The 18,102-nt window shown below is 40.2% G+C and overlaps 1 protein-coding gene across 5 annotated transcripts in view; it reads right to left on the bottom strand.

Annotated features, from left to right (window-relative positions):
* The window catches only part of LOC308386423 (uncharacterized protein), a 99,606-nt gene that overhangs the window by 45,544 nt on the left and 35,960 nt on the right, over nt 1-18,102 (bottom strand). For 2 of the 5 annotated variants that reach the window (XM_080865930.1, XM_080865931.1), the window contains 2 exons: nt 2,617-3,213; nt 48-1,247 (listed from right to left, as the gene is read on the bottom strand). In XM_080865930.1, coding sequence (XP_080722056.1) covers nt 669-1,247; nt 2,617-3,213 — 1,176 coding nt within the window. In that variant the 3' untranslated portion in view covers nt 48-668. Of the gene's footprint in view, nt 1-45; nt 1,248-2,616; nt 3,214-18,102 lie in introns of those variants that run through there. The other 3 variants (XM_080865933.1, XM_080865932.1, XM_080865936.1) reach the window with 3 other exon arrangements.

Raw genomic sequence — 18,102 nt, forward strand, 5'->3', positions numbered from 1 at the left:
TTAAACTGAGAGAAAAATAGAGAACAAAGGCAAATGAGATTCTCGAGAAGAATGGCCAAAGAGCATGTTTCCCAGATATTGTTTTAGAAAGAAAGTTTCGGATAACAAATGGAGTTTCAACTGTGCAAAATGTTTATTCTGTAAACTGAATGGAGGAAAACCCAGCCAACAACAGATGGCAGACCTGCCAGAGGAAAGAGTGGTTCCAGATCTGCAACCTTTCAGAAACGTTTCAACAAAAGTTGAATTCCAACAATGGCAGCAGCTACTTAGTTGTAATATTACTCTTTCTGGGTCAGAAAATACACTTTTAAGATATTTTGAGGCGTGAATGTAGTTGTGCAAACGTCAGATATCTGCTCGGTTTACAAGACATCACATACTTGCAAAAGTGCTCCGATGTTTTCGGAGATGTATGAAACTTTTGCGAGATCCCGAGTTAGTTTTGTTCATGATCCTACACAGGTCATGAACAAAATGGGTTTTTTTTTTCATTGTGGGCTAAAGCAGTTAATTAAAAGTAGTCTAACATGAATGTAAATGCTGTAATGTGATTATTTTAATAAACCATGTAACTTGGATAGCTTTGATGAACTCTTTGGAGCCTGATCTCAAGGGTTTTAACTCTGACACTGAAACTAGAAGAGGATCTTTCTGTCTCTGCAGATTCACAGTGATGGGAGTGATTTCAGCCCTGAGTGATCACGCTGATGTTTGCACAGAGCAGATAATTTAGTGAATGTGGTGGCACATTGGTAACAGTGAAACAGTTTATTAGTAACGTGGGATCGTTTGTGTCTGGAGTATGAACTGAGATTCCTGAAGCTCTTGTCACACTGGTTACAGCTGTAGTTTCCTTCCATGTGTGCACGTTCAGGATAGTTACGATTAGCTGATTGTGAGAAGCTTTTGTCACAGTATCTGCACTTGTACGGTTTCTCTCCTGTGTGGACTCGTTTGTGTGTTTTAAGGTTGCCTGCAGTGATGAAGGATGACCCACACTGATCACAGAGGTGCTTTTTAACCCCACTGTGAATGAGTTCATGATGTTTTAAGTCCCTTAATCTGGTGAAGCTTCTCCCACATTCTTTGCATTTTATCATTTTATCTCCAGTGTGTTTACGCTGATGTTCTTGAAGCCCGTCTTTTCGAATGTAAGTTTTTCCACAAAGGTCGCAAAAAAAGTCTTTCCCACCACCACAGTGATGACAGGGTTGAGAACTGGATCCATCTGTGTCGCTCTGCTTCTAAACAAAGACACAAAGACAGTGTAAGTCAGTCCTTCAACATTTTTATCCTGAACGTTGCCTGAACTAAAGAACATCTCTGCAGACGTCCAATTACTGTTTCAGTTAACATGCTCAGTTTACTGGGCTGCAATAACTACAATACTACCACCATAATACTACAGTAATACTTATTTAATGTTACAGTAACATCTGAGTTACACTGAAGTACTACCACACTAATATTTTCAGGGTAATTTAAAGGCTACCAACACAGTGCTAAACTACTAATGTAACACTGCAATAATACTAATTTAAAATTTAAAAAAAAAAAATTGTGTGCATGCGCCAACCAGCGCATGTTACAGTTGCTGCAAGGCCAGCAATGTTGTTGGGATGGAGCTGGACTCCCTTAGGGTAGTGTCGGAGAGGTGAATGTTATCCAGGATAAAGACAATGTTGGATTCCCATAATGCATTGCGTTTTCCCCTTCCAGTCCCCTTTCTCACTCACTATATATTAATAGACCTCTCTGCACTGAATCATATGTGTTATTAATATCTGATTAATCTAATTGAAATTGAATTGATAATTCCTCCCACCCACTCCATGACATGCTTGCTAGCCACAGGAGCACGTTCAATGAGAGACTGACATTACCAAAGAGCACCCCTGAATGGCACAGAAAGTCATTCCTGCTTGTGGCAATAGTGTGTGTGTGTGTGTATATTGTGCTATTTCTTTCTTCTTGTGTTGTCTGTTTTTGCTACTGCTTGTACTGGAGCACTGTAACCAACATAATTTCCCATAGGATCAATAAATTCTGATTCTGACAATACTGCATTAATGACACTGTAACTGTGCATTTAAAGCACTCAGCTGACTGGGACAACAAAAACACTACTACCCCCATGACACTGCAATTATAACATTAAATTAGTATTTTAACACTAGTGTCTAAAAGTACTAAAGTTAAAAACAAGCAATGATACTACTGCTACAATATTACAAAACCGATACAACTTTGTTAACCATAATAGAAGATTACTGAATGTTTGGTTTTGTACTTATTTTCATTTGTGTTTTATTTTATTCCATGTACACCTGACAGAGGAACGAGCCGCTGTAAACAAAATGCCATCTATGCGGAAATAAAAACCATGTTATGATATACCAGGAAACGTTAAATAACACATGAATTATCAATTTTCAGCACTTTTAGTTTTTCATGATCGTGTAAACAAAAATCATAACTGAAATGTAAATCTGAATAATCACTCAGAGCTGCTTTTCCATGCAGTAGAATTGCTAACATGCTAACACAGTTTAATGAGCAGAGTTGTTCCAAACAGTCAGGCTAAAATGACAAGATAACAATATACATACATACCTCACAGTAACTGCACTTGGAGAGTCTCTTTCTGGTGTGGATCTGTTGGTGTCGTCTCAGGTGATGTGGAGCTTTAAAAGTCTTCTCACACAGGTCACATTTATAAGGTCTCTCCTCCGAGTGGGTCAACATGTGTTGTTGTAAATGCGTGTTGGTTATAAACTGTTTGCCACACTGTTCACAGCAGTACACATCATGTCCAGTGTGAATGCGTAGGTGTATATTTCGGCTCCCTATCTGGCTGAAGGTTTTTCCACAAAAGTCACAGCTGTATGCCTTAATTCCAGAGTGGGTAACTAGATGATTCTGTAAGCTGCTACTGTGAGTAAAAGCTCTGCCACACTGATCACAGCTGTACGCTTTAACTCCACTGTGGATGAGTTGGTGATTTTTCAGGGAACGCTTCCAGGAAAAAGACTTTCCACACAACTCACAGCTGAACGGTTTCTCTCCAGTGTGGATGACCTGATGACGTTTTAGTGTAGACTTCTCAGTAAAATCCTTCCCACACTCATCACAGGTGTATGTTTTCTCTCCCTTTCTTCTGTGAGGTTTGTCGGCCTCCTGAGAGCGCTGACTTCTCGCTCCATGTTGGTCCTGCAGTGACAGAGATACAAACAGAGGCAGTGAGTGAAATGCAGTCGTGGAACAAACTCAACCTTCAAACTCCCTCCATTAACACTAGTTTTAAACCTGAAGGTGGAGCGTGGCACCAAACACCTTAAAGGTCTCTTATCCCCACCTGCTGGTAGTTCTAACACATTACATCCAACCTGGTGTTAAAAATAATTTATGAATGTTTAAACACTTTAAAATATTTTTTCCTTATTTTCCTTACTTTTACTCCCCACATTACAAAACAAATCTGTATTTTGTTGCATTTACAAAACAGATTTTTTACTTTTGTTTTTAGGAATTTGAGGGGAGTTATTTCATCACTAAGGGCATCAAATATCAAACTGATTTGAGCCTGAAAAGTAACACATGAAAGACAATCCTGATCGTGTACTAATCACCAGGGTATGAAACATAAAAAGAGATGAAAGAGGCAAAACTGTGAGTCATAGTCAGGAGTTAAAGTGAGACGTTGTTCTTCCTTCTTTTTTGCACAGCACCTGAACAAACAGGTAATTTCAAATGCAGCGTTTCTATCAACAAACATCAGCAAACACACAAACTGTTTGTGTGCAGTTTGTCTCACAGTGTGTTGCTGGCTAAAGGTCCAGCTGCTGTACATCACAGGGAGAGAAAAGGAAGAGAGCTAACTTCACTCAGAGATGGAGAAAGATAAGACACACAGGACAGGAGAGGAAGAAGAGAGGTTAGATTTAAAGGGAAGGACTGCTCAGTGGGATTTGATCAACTGGAGATTAAAGCTTACATGTAAGTCCTCATGTGTTGAAATCAGATATTGGGTCTGTACATGTGACATTATGTTTTTTCAGGTTGTGAAAGATGCTGCAAAACAATCTGAGGCAGATTAACTGTGTTATTTAAAGACTGCATGAAGATCCTCTGCAGGTTAGTGCAGGATATAGGGCTGGGCGATATGACCCAAAATTCATATCTCGATATTTTTTAGCTGGATGGCGATATAAGATATATATCTCGATTTTTTTTTTAAGCCATAAAGTAAGAACAAAAAGAGAGTTCTTAGTCAAAGCTGTGTCCCAGATGTCACACAGGCACTTTTATTAACATACAGCACAGATGTACATGAAAAATTACTCAAAATTAAATTATGAGCATTCATTAAATAATAATGCTCCATAAATAAAAGAAAACAAGGTTGTTTTTGTGCTAAACAAAGAGCTCACAATTGTGCAGTCAAAATGTAAACTAAAAGACGCTGAGCGTAATAACAAAGACAGACAGATTTCACAGCTGCTCTGTTCCCAAGTTTTACTGTGTGACTGATAGCCTGGAGTTTGAAATCCGCTTCATAACCACGTCTCTTACAGGTGCCATTTATGGTCCTTATCCACACACAATACGGTAATATTACGTTGATGCACAGTACGTATCACTCCGCGAAGCTCCTCGGTAGCCGTAATGCGCCGACAATCTATCAAGCGGTGCAGCTCCGTAGCTTACCAAAGTCGTACTCAAACATTTTTGACAGATTGCTGAGCGCCGTGTACCACATAAAATCAGTTCGCGGCCATCAAGCACAACCAGAATTCATACATAAGGCGCGCTATCAACTTTTGAGAGAATGAAAGGATTTTAGGGTTAGCGGTGTTAGCTCGTTAGCATGTTTAGCTCGTTAGCACGTTGACGCCGTCCAGCCCCACGCATGGGGCGATGCGCAGTAACTCGTTAACGGAGATTTGCCGTGTCCGTCTTGTCGCTGCCTGCATGTGAAGCGATGGGGGAGGAGGGGGAGTTGTCTTCAGTGAAGGCGAGGCGGAGGAACGTTGCGTAGAGACAAAAGTGGACGAAAGAGAGGCAAACTTGCGGCTCCACAACTATAATTATAACGTAACATAGACTATATCGATATAAAGGATATTGTCACATCTTATATCTCGTATAAAAATATATCGATATGTTTTAAAAACTCGATATATCGCCCAGCTCTAGCAGGATAAACAGGTTAGTTTGCTGAACTGTGATGGATTTAAAGTAAAGAACAGTGTGTGACAGGTGCACAGTGACTGTGGTGCTCATGTCACAGTTAGATAAGATAAGATGACCTTTATTAGTCCCACAGGTGGGAAATTTGTTTCGTTACAGCAAAAGTGCAAAGTTATGTAGCAGAAATTAGAAAACACTGGAATGCAATAAAATGAAATAAAATACAATAGAATAATAGAATAGAATAAAATAGAATACAAATGCTATATACAACTGAATAAGAAAATACAAAAGTACAACTGCTGCAAATCAGCTGCAAAAGTCTTTGTTGTGGAGTCTGACAGCAGTGGGGAGGAAAGACCTGCGAAATCTCTCCGTCCCACATCGTAGGTGCCGCAGCCACTGAAGGAGCTCCTCAGTGCCGTCAGAGTCTCCTGCATGGGGTGGGAGATGTTGTCCAACAGGAATGACAGCTTAGCCACCATTCTCCTGTCACTCACCACCACTACTGGGTCCAGAGGGCATCCTAGAACAGAGCTCTGCCCTTTCCTGTAGAGGGCGTCTGAATTATGAGACCTGTCCAGTTTATTGTTCAGATGAACACCAAGGTACCCGTAGCTGTCCACAGTCTCAATGTCCATACCTTGAATGTTGAGTGGTTGCAGTGGGGGATGTTTGTGCCTGCGGAAGTCTACCACCAGCTCCTTGGTTTTACTAGTGTTGATCTGGAGGTAGTTCTGCTGGCACCAGTCAACAAAACCTTTGGTCAGTTCTCTGTACTCCTTGTCATCCCCATCAGTGATGAGACCGACTATTGCAGAGTCGTCAATAGAGCATCTGTACTTCTACTTAAGTATAGAGTAAATGTACTTTTGCCTCCTCTGATCATTTCTATAATATTATTTATATCAGTGATGGCCAAATGAAGCTTTCTGAAACACTGAAGCTTGTATTGAAAAAGGTTCATTACTCAAAGCTTTTCAACACAGTCCTCTTTGGTGACATCTGCTGGCCAAAAATATGAAGAGCAGCTTGAATCTACAAATTATAATGAAGCTTCATTATAATTGCCCACTCTACAGAGCTCAGCTGAGAGCTTCTGTCTGATATCGGGCTGCTGTTGTGGTGCTTTGAACGTGTATTTTTTGGGGTGATGAAAAAACTGTTAGGTTTAATGTATGTGTTGTAGGTTGCCCTTTAAAAAGCTACACAATGCCATTTAGAAAGCTAGAATGCTTCTGTTTGCTATCTAGGTAACCCACGCATATGACTACGTGCATGACATTGATAAGGGGAACAAGCAGCCTTGAGAAGAACAGATTCTACCAACAACAATCTGGGAGAGCTGCACTCTCATCATATAACCACACACAATGTATAATCACGCTTGCACAGCACAATCACTTTGTAACCAGTTATAGTAGTTTCTCATAGGTAATACAGCAACAAGCTTTATGAATATTCATGTGTGTAACCAATAAAAACAACCTGCAGGGGGAAAGCAAGTTGAAGTGGGTTGGAGACAACTGCTTCCCCCTCGCGAGTGAAAACTTGAGCTCTGTGTGACCTCGTTCCTGAGTGAGTTTCTGTTTATCCAGCAGTATCAGGGGTAAAACTCTGACAAATGTCCATTTGATTATTAATAATGTTGATGAATAAACCTTCCTTATTTTAACATGTGCTGTGGTCTCTAAAAAACAACATAATATACAACACAGTCATATAACAGGTTGGGAGGATGAGAGTTTTAGACGTGACTGATTATTTGGTGAAACTGTGATATTTTCCTCACCTCCTGTGTTGAGCTCATTGTTTCCTCTGTAGTGACTCAGCTGAGTCCAGATGGCTGAAAATGTTCCTCTGCTGCTCCGTCAGACTCTTCTCCTCCTGCTGATCAGCTGGGACACAAAACAGATCTTTGTTAGGCTCCACACTGCACTGAAGAGTCAAAGTGTCTCATATGTTCATCTGACAACACAAAGTACAAATTTCACTCTGATTGCTTGTAGAAATCTTGTGAGACGTGTTGTGCTGCAAAGTGAGGAAACTCTCTCACTCACTTATACTTCAGGAAGAACTTTGTGACATTGGCTCTAATATTCTAAGCAGCCCTTTACTATGACAGGGCCAGAAAGTCCTATTTGAAGGTTTGGGAGAAGGACCATGTTAAAGGTGGATTGGGGTTTATACACTTTGTTATGATACAGGTAAGGCTGTAAGAGCCTGAGAAGGTGTCCTGAATGAACCTCTAAAACCAGTTTTCAGCTAACGACTCTGCTTCAGTCTGGAAAACAGCAACTACAAGTTTAAAGACTCCATCAACAATTCACACCCAGCAACAGCCTGAACAGCTCCTCCTGTGGTTTCCACAAACAGGGACAGACCTGTTACTCCCCCACCCCACACTTTCCACACCTTCAGCCCCCCAGTCCCACCACCTCCACCATTCCCCAAAAACCACTAATTAAAGCTCATTGATCAAATGCTGTGATTGCAGTGACTCACTCTCTGTGAATGGTACTCATGGCCATTGATCAGCAGTCTTTGATTAATGAGCTTTGATCAGTGGTTTCAGTGCTTTCCTTCCTGCTTTGACTGCAGCTGTGTTTGACACAGGAAGACATTTTTACATTCTTCACGATTATACTTTATTCTTTTTGGGGGAAGTGCAGCTTTAAACCTTCACATGATTCAAGTCAACCCAACAAATCAATCTGAACGATCACAGGTGGGAAAAACTTCTGTAGACAAAATAAAACAAAACCCAACATTCAATCCACAACATGATTAAAAACATGATTCTCCCAAATCACCAAGAGCTGCACATTAACCACTGTGAGATTATTATTCTATCATATGTTATCCTATGCCTGTAATCGAAATGAGTGAATCATTATACTGCTGTAAGCCGCATCATACTTCTTATTATAGAGAGTATAATTAGTATGTAGCTGTAGTTCTAGTTTGCATTATACTGCTGAATTAAAAAGAATGTGAGAATCACTAGATTTATCAGATAGGTTTGTATTATCCTATACTGTTGATTTACTGTGAATGAGCTACACTGTCTCATGACATTTCATACTGCTGAGTTAAGAAGAGAATACCTTGTGCAGAGAGCACAAAGCACATTCCACAGGAGCTTCACCCCTTGTTGGAAGCAGATAAACAGGTCATAACTCACTGAGAGAGAGAAAGAATGTGAATGTTTAGGCTTTTACGACTTGGTGGGGGCCACTAGAGGCTATAAGAGCTTGAGTAACCCTCCACCAGTTGGAGATTTGCTGTGACCCTCTGCATGCATGTCTCCCCATCCGGATGGTTTGTGCTCAAAGGTGTTGAACTGTATGTAATAAAGTAATTGTTGATTGAGCATTTATACACCGAGTATTGTCCTTCCTTCAGCCCAAAGATCGAAAGAATTGGGAGAAATTAACCACCACAATATATTTTTATTCTCTGTGCTTTCAAATATGAACACTGTTTACTTTCATCTCTGTTTCATTAGTTTTTGTTAACATCTTCCTGTGCATCACTTTACAGCAGCCACACTCATTAAAATGAGACTTTGTAGGAGTTCACTTCCTCTCATGTGTTCATCCACAGCAGCTGGACAATAAAGTTTATTGTGACCCTGATACTGCAGCAGATCGCTCTCATCCATTTCCTGTTATCACTTCAAATAGAAACGAGGCTGTAGAGGTTTGGTGCAGGCAGAAAAACAGCTGCAGGGACAATGAAAAGACTTTTCTGCTCCAACTTCTCCCAGCATGCTGAGCTAATGATTAGTTGGTGTTTTTCTCCAAACACTCTCTCACTCTTCTCTCAACGTGTTCACAATAAACTGTGAACAGACACCGAGGAGAGCAGCAGAAGACCTCATTCAGGAGCTAAACTCAACATGAACTGAACTCACAGTAAAGTTAGCTCGGTGCTTACCTTTAGATGAGCCCACAAACCGAGAGAAACTCCGCGATGAAGCTGCAACTCTTTCCAAACACAGGAAACAGATCAGGGAGCAGAGACCCACGTGGTTCACGCTGATCTCGGCTACGATCCAGGAGACAAGGGTGGGCAGATCGATGCAGATATCGATCCAAACGTTGGTTTAGTTTGTTTTATCATCCAAATTCACTCTTTTACTCGCTTAGGAAGAAACGGTAGCTCCGTCTGAGTTGTCACTGTCACTACCCGATCCGTACCGGTGTTGTGCCAAAAAGTGATTGTCTGCCAAAAACTGATTTCCAGTGTTTCTGTGTATTTTTTATGTGTAATATCTTTACGTATGTTCGTAAATAGACTTCGGTGAACAGGGGATACAAAGGGGTTACATAAAGAATTAAAAAATTATCTGTTTTTTAAGTATCTTTACAACTTGTACTTACATTATAACCAATCCGGTCCTTTATCCCCACTTAAAATATTTTTACAGAACTACTGTAATATTTGCTGACATTTCTGCTGTCCTGTTGGGCAACTTACTCTTACAAAATACATTTTTAATGTTAATGAGATTTTTTTTACTGCATAAATAAAGGTTATATAAAAGTCGCTGCCAAAAACTGATTGCGGCTTGTATCTTGCTACACGAATGTTGTTTGTGGCTCAAGATGACTTTATGTCATCCATAAGGGATGCATTTGACATATGTTTAACATATTATAGCCCAACAAGTTACTTATAGCACTTTAAATATGAGCAATCGCTTTTTGGCAAATACCGGAAATCAGTTTTTGGCAGACAATCACTTTTTGGCACAACACCGGAAACCCGATCGGTACCCCGCATGCGCAAAAGGTTTCTACTTCCGGTCGTAGCGTTTTTCGATAGTTATGGGTCAGAGTATCTGTTAAGATGTTAAGAATAACAAGTATATCTTAAAATGTTTGCAATAATGAAGCATTTCAGTACAATGTAGACAAAAACGAAAAATAAAAAGAACGTTACGGATCAGGACTCTCCGATCCTTACTGCGCATGTGTAAAGTCTGACCGTACAAATCGGTTCTACCCGATCCGTACCGCGCATGTGCAGATGTTTTCTTCTTCTTTTGTTCGTTTAATGGCAGTTTACTCCCCAGTGTACGAGGATACCGCCACCTGCTGACCGTGCGAATAAACCCTATTATAAACTGAATTATCGTCATTACAAACGTGTGTTAAATCTGATTTAGCGATAGTCGAGTGTGTTTATGCTTGTCTGTGAGGAGAGGATTGCTGGAATAGTGATGATGATGTGCGCTATCACTGTCAATTGTCAGTAAACACTTCACCTTGCTGATGAATCTACACGTGGTTTTTTTTTCATACTTTAATTAAATTTATGCACATATTACAATCTCTCGTTGGGAGACAAAATTAGTGCAACAACATCTTGAAAAGGTTGAATAAGAAACCAAACGAAATAGGAAAAAAAAAACCCCACATATATACATATACATAAATATATGAAGGCCATTTTTATGACATATAACAGTTTCCTTTCTGCGAACACCTTAACATACATGTGGCTTACTTAGTACACCAAAAACACAATCATTAAAAGGATAGAGATTGAGTCCCATTGTCGCATATCAAAGCAGCCTCTTTACATGAATCCCTCAGTAATTCTAAAGATGACAAAAAAGATTTTAATTCAATTTTCAATACAGTTAGGGAAGGTCTTTTACTTTGCCATTTGCATTTGTGTATGTGGTATTTGCCCATAATTATCACCACCTTGTGTAGCATGGACAGTTCCTTAGATGGATCACCATTATTATATAAAACTTGTGTTAGAGTCAGTGGGGTCATCCCATCTATTCTTATACTCAACCAGTCTACTAGATCTTGCCAAAAGTCAGTTGTTACTGAGCAGGAAAAAAAACAAATGATCAATACTTTCCACATTTTGTGAACAAAATCCACATGGCTCTACCTCAAACCCAAACCTTTTTCTAAGCATTTCAGCTGCTGGGTAATATCCATTAATTATTTTAAATTGCATTTCTTTGACTTTGGGGGGGGGGGGGGGGGGGGGATAGGCCATTTTAAAAAGTGCGTATATTTATTCGTTATTTTAATATTACTCCCTTTTAATTTTGTGTTACTGTTAAAATCGTGAAATAATTCATTTTTAAATATTTTGTTTATGGTTTTATTATTACAGTTTTTATCAGTCAAAGGAATCTGATTTAGCTGTAGAGAAGGTAAACTAATTTGTCCCTTAGAGTAATATAAATAGCCTTGTATCAAACTCAACAGAGGTAAGGGGATCGCCTTACAAACCTTGTCATATTCTCTAAGGGAACACTGAATGTTAAACTTTGCATTAAAAACACCCACTGAGAGAAACTGACCCCTTTCATCAAGTAAATCTGTTATAAAGATAATGTTTTTTTCATACCACTCTTTAATGAACAATGACTTCCTATTAATTGTAATGGTCCTGTTATTCCACAAGGTGGAGCAATGTGGTGAAAAGTTATGGGCAAAAACCTTCTTCCAATAAGACAAGACCTGCTTATGATATTCTGACAGTTTCACAGGCAACTTCAATATATCAAAATCACATTTCAGGAGAAAATCCAACCCTCCCACCTTTTTGAAAATATTTTTTGGGATATGGAACCATATGGAGTCAGGTTTCAAGAGGAAGGCTTTTATCCAGTTTATTTTAAATACTCCAACCATTAATTGAAAATCAATTGTCTTTATACCACCTTTAGCGTAATCTTTGACGAGTTGTGATTTTTTAATGTAATGTGTTCTATTGCGCCAAATGAATTGATAGATTATAGAGTTAATCTTTTTAATACTTTTCGGGGTAATGTATAATGAGTAAGCTGGATAAACCATCTTTGAGACGCCCTCTGATTTGGATAATAGATTGCGTCCAAAAATTGTGAGGAACGGATTTCAGCATGAACGATCAGTTCCCCAGAGAGATCCTGGAACGACGCAGGGTCCTCTTCCCAGTCCGACGTAGTTTTATCCAGAAAGGCTCCCGGGCTGTCATCGCCGTGGACCGGCTCTACGTGGACGGACAACTCTACCGCGACCCCGGCACCACTCCATGGCTGTATTGACTGCACACCAAATAAGAATCCGCTGCACTATTCTCTTCACTCACACTCTCTTGTATTAACTTTTGCTTAACTATGTAATATCAGCTTGCTAATTTAGTATAACGTCACTCTCCGCCAATGCCTTAATTGGAATGTTTCCGTTTCTATCTCTTTTTCCCTCTCTCTCTCTTGCTCTTTGGTTTATTTGCTTCTCTTTTCTATCACTATGTCGATCACCTGTTTCCCTATCCATCCACAAACAACACTGTCTATTTCTACATGCTCACTCTGCACGATCACGCACACACATGCGTTTAAAGGCAACACATTTACAACAGCCACACAGCGCACACAGATATAGGACACACGCACACATTTGCTCATTTTAGTTATTATGCACACACATAGTCAGACCTATGGAGCTTCTCGCCGCGCATTTTCTTCTCTTTATTTACAAAAAAATTATGTGTTTCCATTTTCCTCACCCGTCTAAGCGAGACACACAGCGTACATCATTAGCCACAAACACACAACTATGGGCACGCTAAGATTTGTCACATGTAATGTGCATGGAGCTGGCTCTAGGGAAAAAAGGTTAAAAATACTTAACCAACTTAAAAAATTACAGGCAGACGTTTTTTTATTACAAGAGACCCACATGCCTGTCCCAGGTTTGAATAAACTTAAAACGCCTGAGTTTCCTTCACCCCAACAGTAAGGAATATTCTTTCTTCTCACATGTCCATCACTCCTACTCTCGTCTGGATTATTTTCTAGTCAGCAGCTCACTGCTGAGTAACATTTCAGACACTGAGATTCGTCCTATAGCTGTCAGTGATCATGGTCCTGTATCTTTAACACTAATACAGATGAATAATACTACGCCAAGTAAAAACTGGAGATTTAATACATCACTGCTCAAAGACAAAGAGTTTATCAAATACTTTAAAAAGGAGTGGACTCTATATTTAGGCTTTAATGACATACCTGGAACATCAGCATCTGTCCTCTGGGAAGCAGGGAAAGCCGTGATGAGAGGTAAAACAATCTCTTTCTCATCACATAAGAAGAAAGAAGAAAACAAAAATATTCAGGAACTAGAAAAAAACATCAAATTCTTAGAAAAAGCCTATGTGTCACACCAAGATCAAGAAATATTAAACAAAATACGCAAGACAAAACTAGAATTAAATGAAATTATTAATAAAAAGACTAAATTCTTAGTACAAAGACTTCGCCTGCAAAATTATGAACACGGTAACAAATCCGGACAATTTCTTGCTAACCAGTTAAAAATCAATAAAGAAAAAAACACTATATGTGCTGTTAAAGATTTATCTGGGAACACAATATATGATCTTAAAAAAATAAACAAATTTTTTAGGGATTTCTATGAAACTTTATATACACCACAAATAAACCCATCTAAAAATGAAATTGATCAAGTTCTCGACAACATAACTCTTCCAAAATTATTAGACACCCAAACAATGGCACTGGATTCGCCACTGACACCAGGTGAACTCCAGGAAGCTCTGATAAGTATGCCCAATAATAAGGCTCCAGGTCCAGACGGCTTTTCAACAGATTTTTACAAAGAATTCTGGATGATTCTGGCACCAGTTTTTCACAAGATGTTGCAGGAAATCAAAGAAAATGGTAGACTACCACCAAATATGAACTCTGCAAATATCAGTCTCTTACTAAAACCAGGCAAAGACCCTGTATTTCCTTCAAGCTATCGTCCAATATCCCTTATTAATGTAGACCTTAAAATAATCTGCAAAGCTCTCTCAAAAAGATTAGAGAAAATAACCCCCCTTTTAATTCATCCTGACCAAACTGGTTTTATAAAAGGTAGGCACTCATCAACAAATACACGTAGATTACTTAATTTAATAGACTACTCATGCAGTAAAAACATTGAAACCGTAATATTTTCTTTAGATGCAGAAAAAGCATTTGACAGAGTTAACTGGAAATTTCTATTTGCAACTTTACACAAATTTGGGTTTGGATCCTCTTTCATAAACTGGTTAAAAATATTATATAATTCCCCAACAGCTTGTGTCAGAACAAATGACCAAACATCCTCCAGCTTCTGTCTCTTGAGGGGCACCAGGCAGGGATGCCCACTCTCCCCTTCACTGTTTGCTATTTTTATTGAGCCACTAGCAGCAGCAATTAGACAGGCTACAACAATTTAGGGCAGAAAATGTAAGAATGTAGAACATAAAATCAGCCTTTATGCAGATGATGTGTTACTTTTTCTCCAAAATTCACAAACCAATCTCTCTGGGGTAATTGCATTAATAAATTCTTCCTCAAGTGTCTCAGATTATTCAATTAACTGGTCAAAATCTACAGTTCTTCCGATTAATTGCTCCTTCCATAATTCCTCTCCTTCCCCACTGCAATCTGGAAATATAAAATATTTAGGTATTAATGTCTCTCCTAAGCTTTCAGAATTAACTAAATTAAACCACATCCCACTTTTAAAGACAGTAGAAGGCAATCTGGCTAGATGGAAATCTTTACCCATATTACTCATGGGAAGGGTCGCTGCTATAAAAATGATGGTCTTGCCAAAAATAAACTATTTATTTTCAATGATCCCAAATAAGCCATCACAAGATTGGTTCAGATCTCTAGACTCGTATATTTCTAAATTCCTTTGGAAAGATAAACCCCCACGTATCAGCTTAAAAACACTGAAAAAGACCAAGGATAAAGGAGGATTAGATCTGCCTAACTTTAATCACTAGTTTTTAGCCAACAGGCTTCAGTTCATCTCTAGATGGTTTAAACACACCCTCTTAGATGAACCTTGGATAGATGTAGAACACTGTAATAACCTAGAAATCTCAAACATCCAACGACATGAATGCTTCAAAAGCGTCAGCATCAGCTCTTCTCTGACAGCATGGTGGGAGTTTCTAAAAATGACAGTCTTCATTAATCCCATGCAAACGTACACCTATCTGGAACAATCCGGACATATTACAAAACAATAATATGATAAACTTTCCAGATTGGAGTTGCAAAGGAATTAAATACTTGGAACATATATTGGAAGGAACAGACTTTATTTCGTTTGACAGACAAAATATGGGATCAACAAGAAACGATTTTTGGAATATCAACAAATTAAACCCATAGTAAAAAAGAAATTTAATCCCAGTGAAGCTGAATTACAAACACCACCAAGTGTGGTACAATTTTTTTAGTCTAAAACCCCCCAAATTATTGTCTAAAATATACAGAACACTTTCTAAAATAGATGAATCAATATCCCTTCCTATTGCAAAATGGGAAGCAGATTTATCGATCAGCTTAGACCCAAACCTTTGGTCTCAGATATGCTTAAAAACCTTTCAATGGATCAGAAATCCCAGTTTGCAATTAATACAATACAAAATATTACACAGAGTGCACTATACTGGTCATAGGATGTTCAAGATGGGCTATACGCCTTCCAACAACTGCTCACACTGCACAGCAAATACACCGGACAATTACATCCACGCTCTTTGGTTCTGTCCACCAGTTCAGAAGTTTTGGCGTGAGATATGTGAAGACTTATCAAAGTGTCTGAAATGTAACATTCCAGCCTCCCCTTTAGTGTGCTTGCTGGGCAACTTGGATGAGGTCACTGCAGAAATAAACACGTTGTTTTTACAGCCCTATGCATTGCAAAGAAAATGGTCCTCATTAACTGGAAAAATAAAAATAATCTTAATTGTAACCAATATAAAAACCCTCTAATAGATCACATTCGTCTTGATACAGCCTCTGCCATCACATTTGATCAATCCCTTTGGGCTCCATCACCTAGTGGGGGTGGGGTGTCATGGTTTGGTCCTGCCTTCGCTATTGTAGTTGATATGGGGGTAGGGACGGCCTTAGGACGTCTGGGGAGTCCCTAGGGACGTTTTCCCTGGAGGGCCTAACCCGGGGGATGTGGCCATGACCTGGTTAGGGGCTCTGGTGGCTCTTAGATGGTGTTTTTCTTGTGGCTGCGTACAGCGGAGATGGGGCAGGGTCTGTGCTGGCGGACGTTGGTTACTGGCCTGGTAGCCTGGCTGCCCCTGGGTGGGTCCGGGATGTGCTCTCCTGTGTTTTAAAGGCACTTTAGAACAGCACACAGCAACACTACATATGAGCGGGCGTAGGGAGGTTTTGGGGTCTTCACTCACCCCGCTTCTGTTAGCCATCAGGGCTGGGGGGCTGGGAGGAGGTGCTGGCCGTCAGATTGGGGTCTGGGATGCGGGCCCTCCCTGCTACTGCAGATAAGGAGGTGGTCCGCTTGCCTCCACCCCAGAGACAAGGGTAACATCTCCTGGGTCTAGGTGCGGCTTGCCCCTCTGGGGGCACCTGGACCTGGGATATAGAGTATGTTTGGGGAGTGTGACTGTCTGTGCAGTGTCTACTTGTGTCTGTCTACACGTTGGGTGAGTGCCGAGTATTTGGTTGTGTATATGGGGGTAGGAATGCATGTTTGTGTCCGCGTGCGCCTGTTCGTCTGTGTCTATATGTCAGGTTGGGTCTTAGACTCAACCTCTCTGGGTACATCTTGGGCCCTCTAAAGGACGGAGGCCTATCTCCCCTCACCACACTCCTTGCCGGTGGATGATGCCCTCAGATGTTGGTGTGTTGGTGGTTCTTGTCGACTGGGGCTGGGCGCTCATGTATGTACCGGCTCACTCCTGGTGGCCGATTGGCGGGGCCTGGCGCCTGTGGCCCGGCTGGGCTCCTACCGGGGGGTGGGGTGCCCTCAGTCCTCTGGCCTCTGGGCCTGAAGCTCGGTCCTCTCTGGCACAGCTGGCTGCCGGCAGAGCTCGCGGGCACGCCACTGCAACCCCCTCTGGCCTCTGCTCCGTAGCTGCTGGGTGACCTCTCGTTTGGGACTCTACTCGGCTCTTCCCAGGAGGGTGGCACGGTTCCCCCCCCTTTTGGTGGTCCTCCTCGGGTCCTCGTACTCTGGGGCCTCTGGCTTGTTTTTCTTTCTTTCTTCCCCCTTTCTCACCGTCTCTTCTCCCCTTTGGTTTTCTTTCTCTCCCTCTCTTTCTTTCACTCTTTCTCCCTGTCCTATCCCCCAGTCATGCCTGTCCTGTTTGTAGCAACCGAAATTAAAATAAATACATAATTATAATAAAGGTCAATCAAATGGACCAATATGGCAAGGCCATGATGATCCACTTGGTAAAATAAATCCGCTTGGCATCTTTCTTGGCCTTAAGACAACAATTCTGATGGCTAAAGATCCAAATGGGACAAAAAAAAGAAAAAAAAAGAAAAAATTGTAATATCTCTTGTTAACCAATGATTTAGCGTTTTGGACATACCATCAATTTTGTCTTTTAGGTTTTTTGATTCTCTAGTGTTGATGTCTTTGTTTAAATAAATGCCTAGATATTTGACTTTATTTTTCACTGGAATCGTCCTCATGCTATTTTCCAAACAATCATAAAGTGGCAAAAGTTCACACTTCTTTAGATTCAGACACAAGCCTGAAGCTTTAGAAAAAATTTTAATTACATTCAGTTTCTGGAACTTAATCTAACAATAACAGCTTGTTTTCACAACTCATTGTGGTGTTGTGATGTGACTGTTCAGAGAGTTCATGATAGAAAGACGTTTGCATAAGCAGAAATAGTAAACACTTATCAGTACAACTCAGTTGCATTTCATGACAATAAAACTTAAAAATCCTCTAACAAGTTCAATATCAAAAATATTTATTCCTTCGATGTCTGAATGGTTCACAATGAGGTAAGCCATTAATTGAGTGCAAAGAATAAATAATTTTGGAGAAATTGGGCAACCCCGTCGAATTCCACGGAATACGTCTATCCTAGGTGTTA

This window comes from Rhamphochromis sp. 'chilingali' (genome assembly GCF_963969265.1).
Source record: "Rhamphochromis sp. 'chilingali' genome assembly, chromosome: 18".
In the NCBI taxonomy this organism is placed as follows: Eukaryota; Metazoa; Chordata; class Actinopteri; order Cichliformes; family Cichlidae; genus Rhamphochromis; species Rhamphochromis sp. 'chilingali'.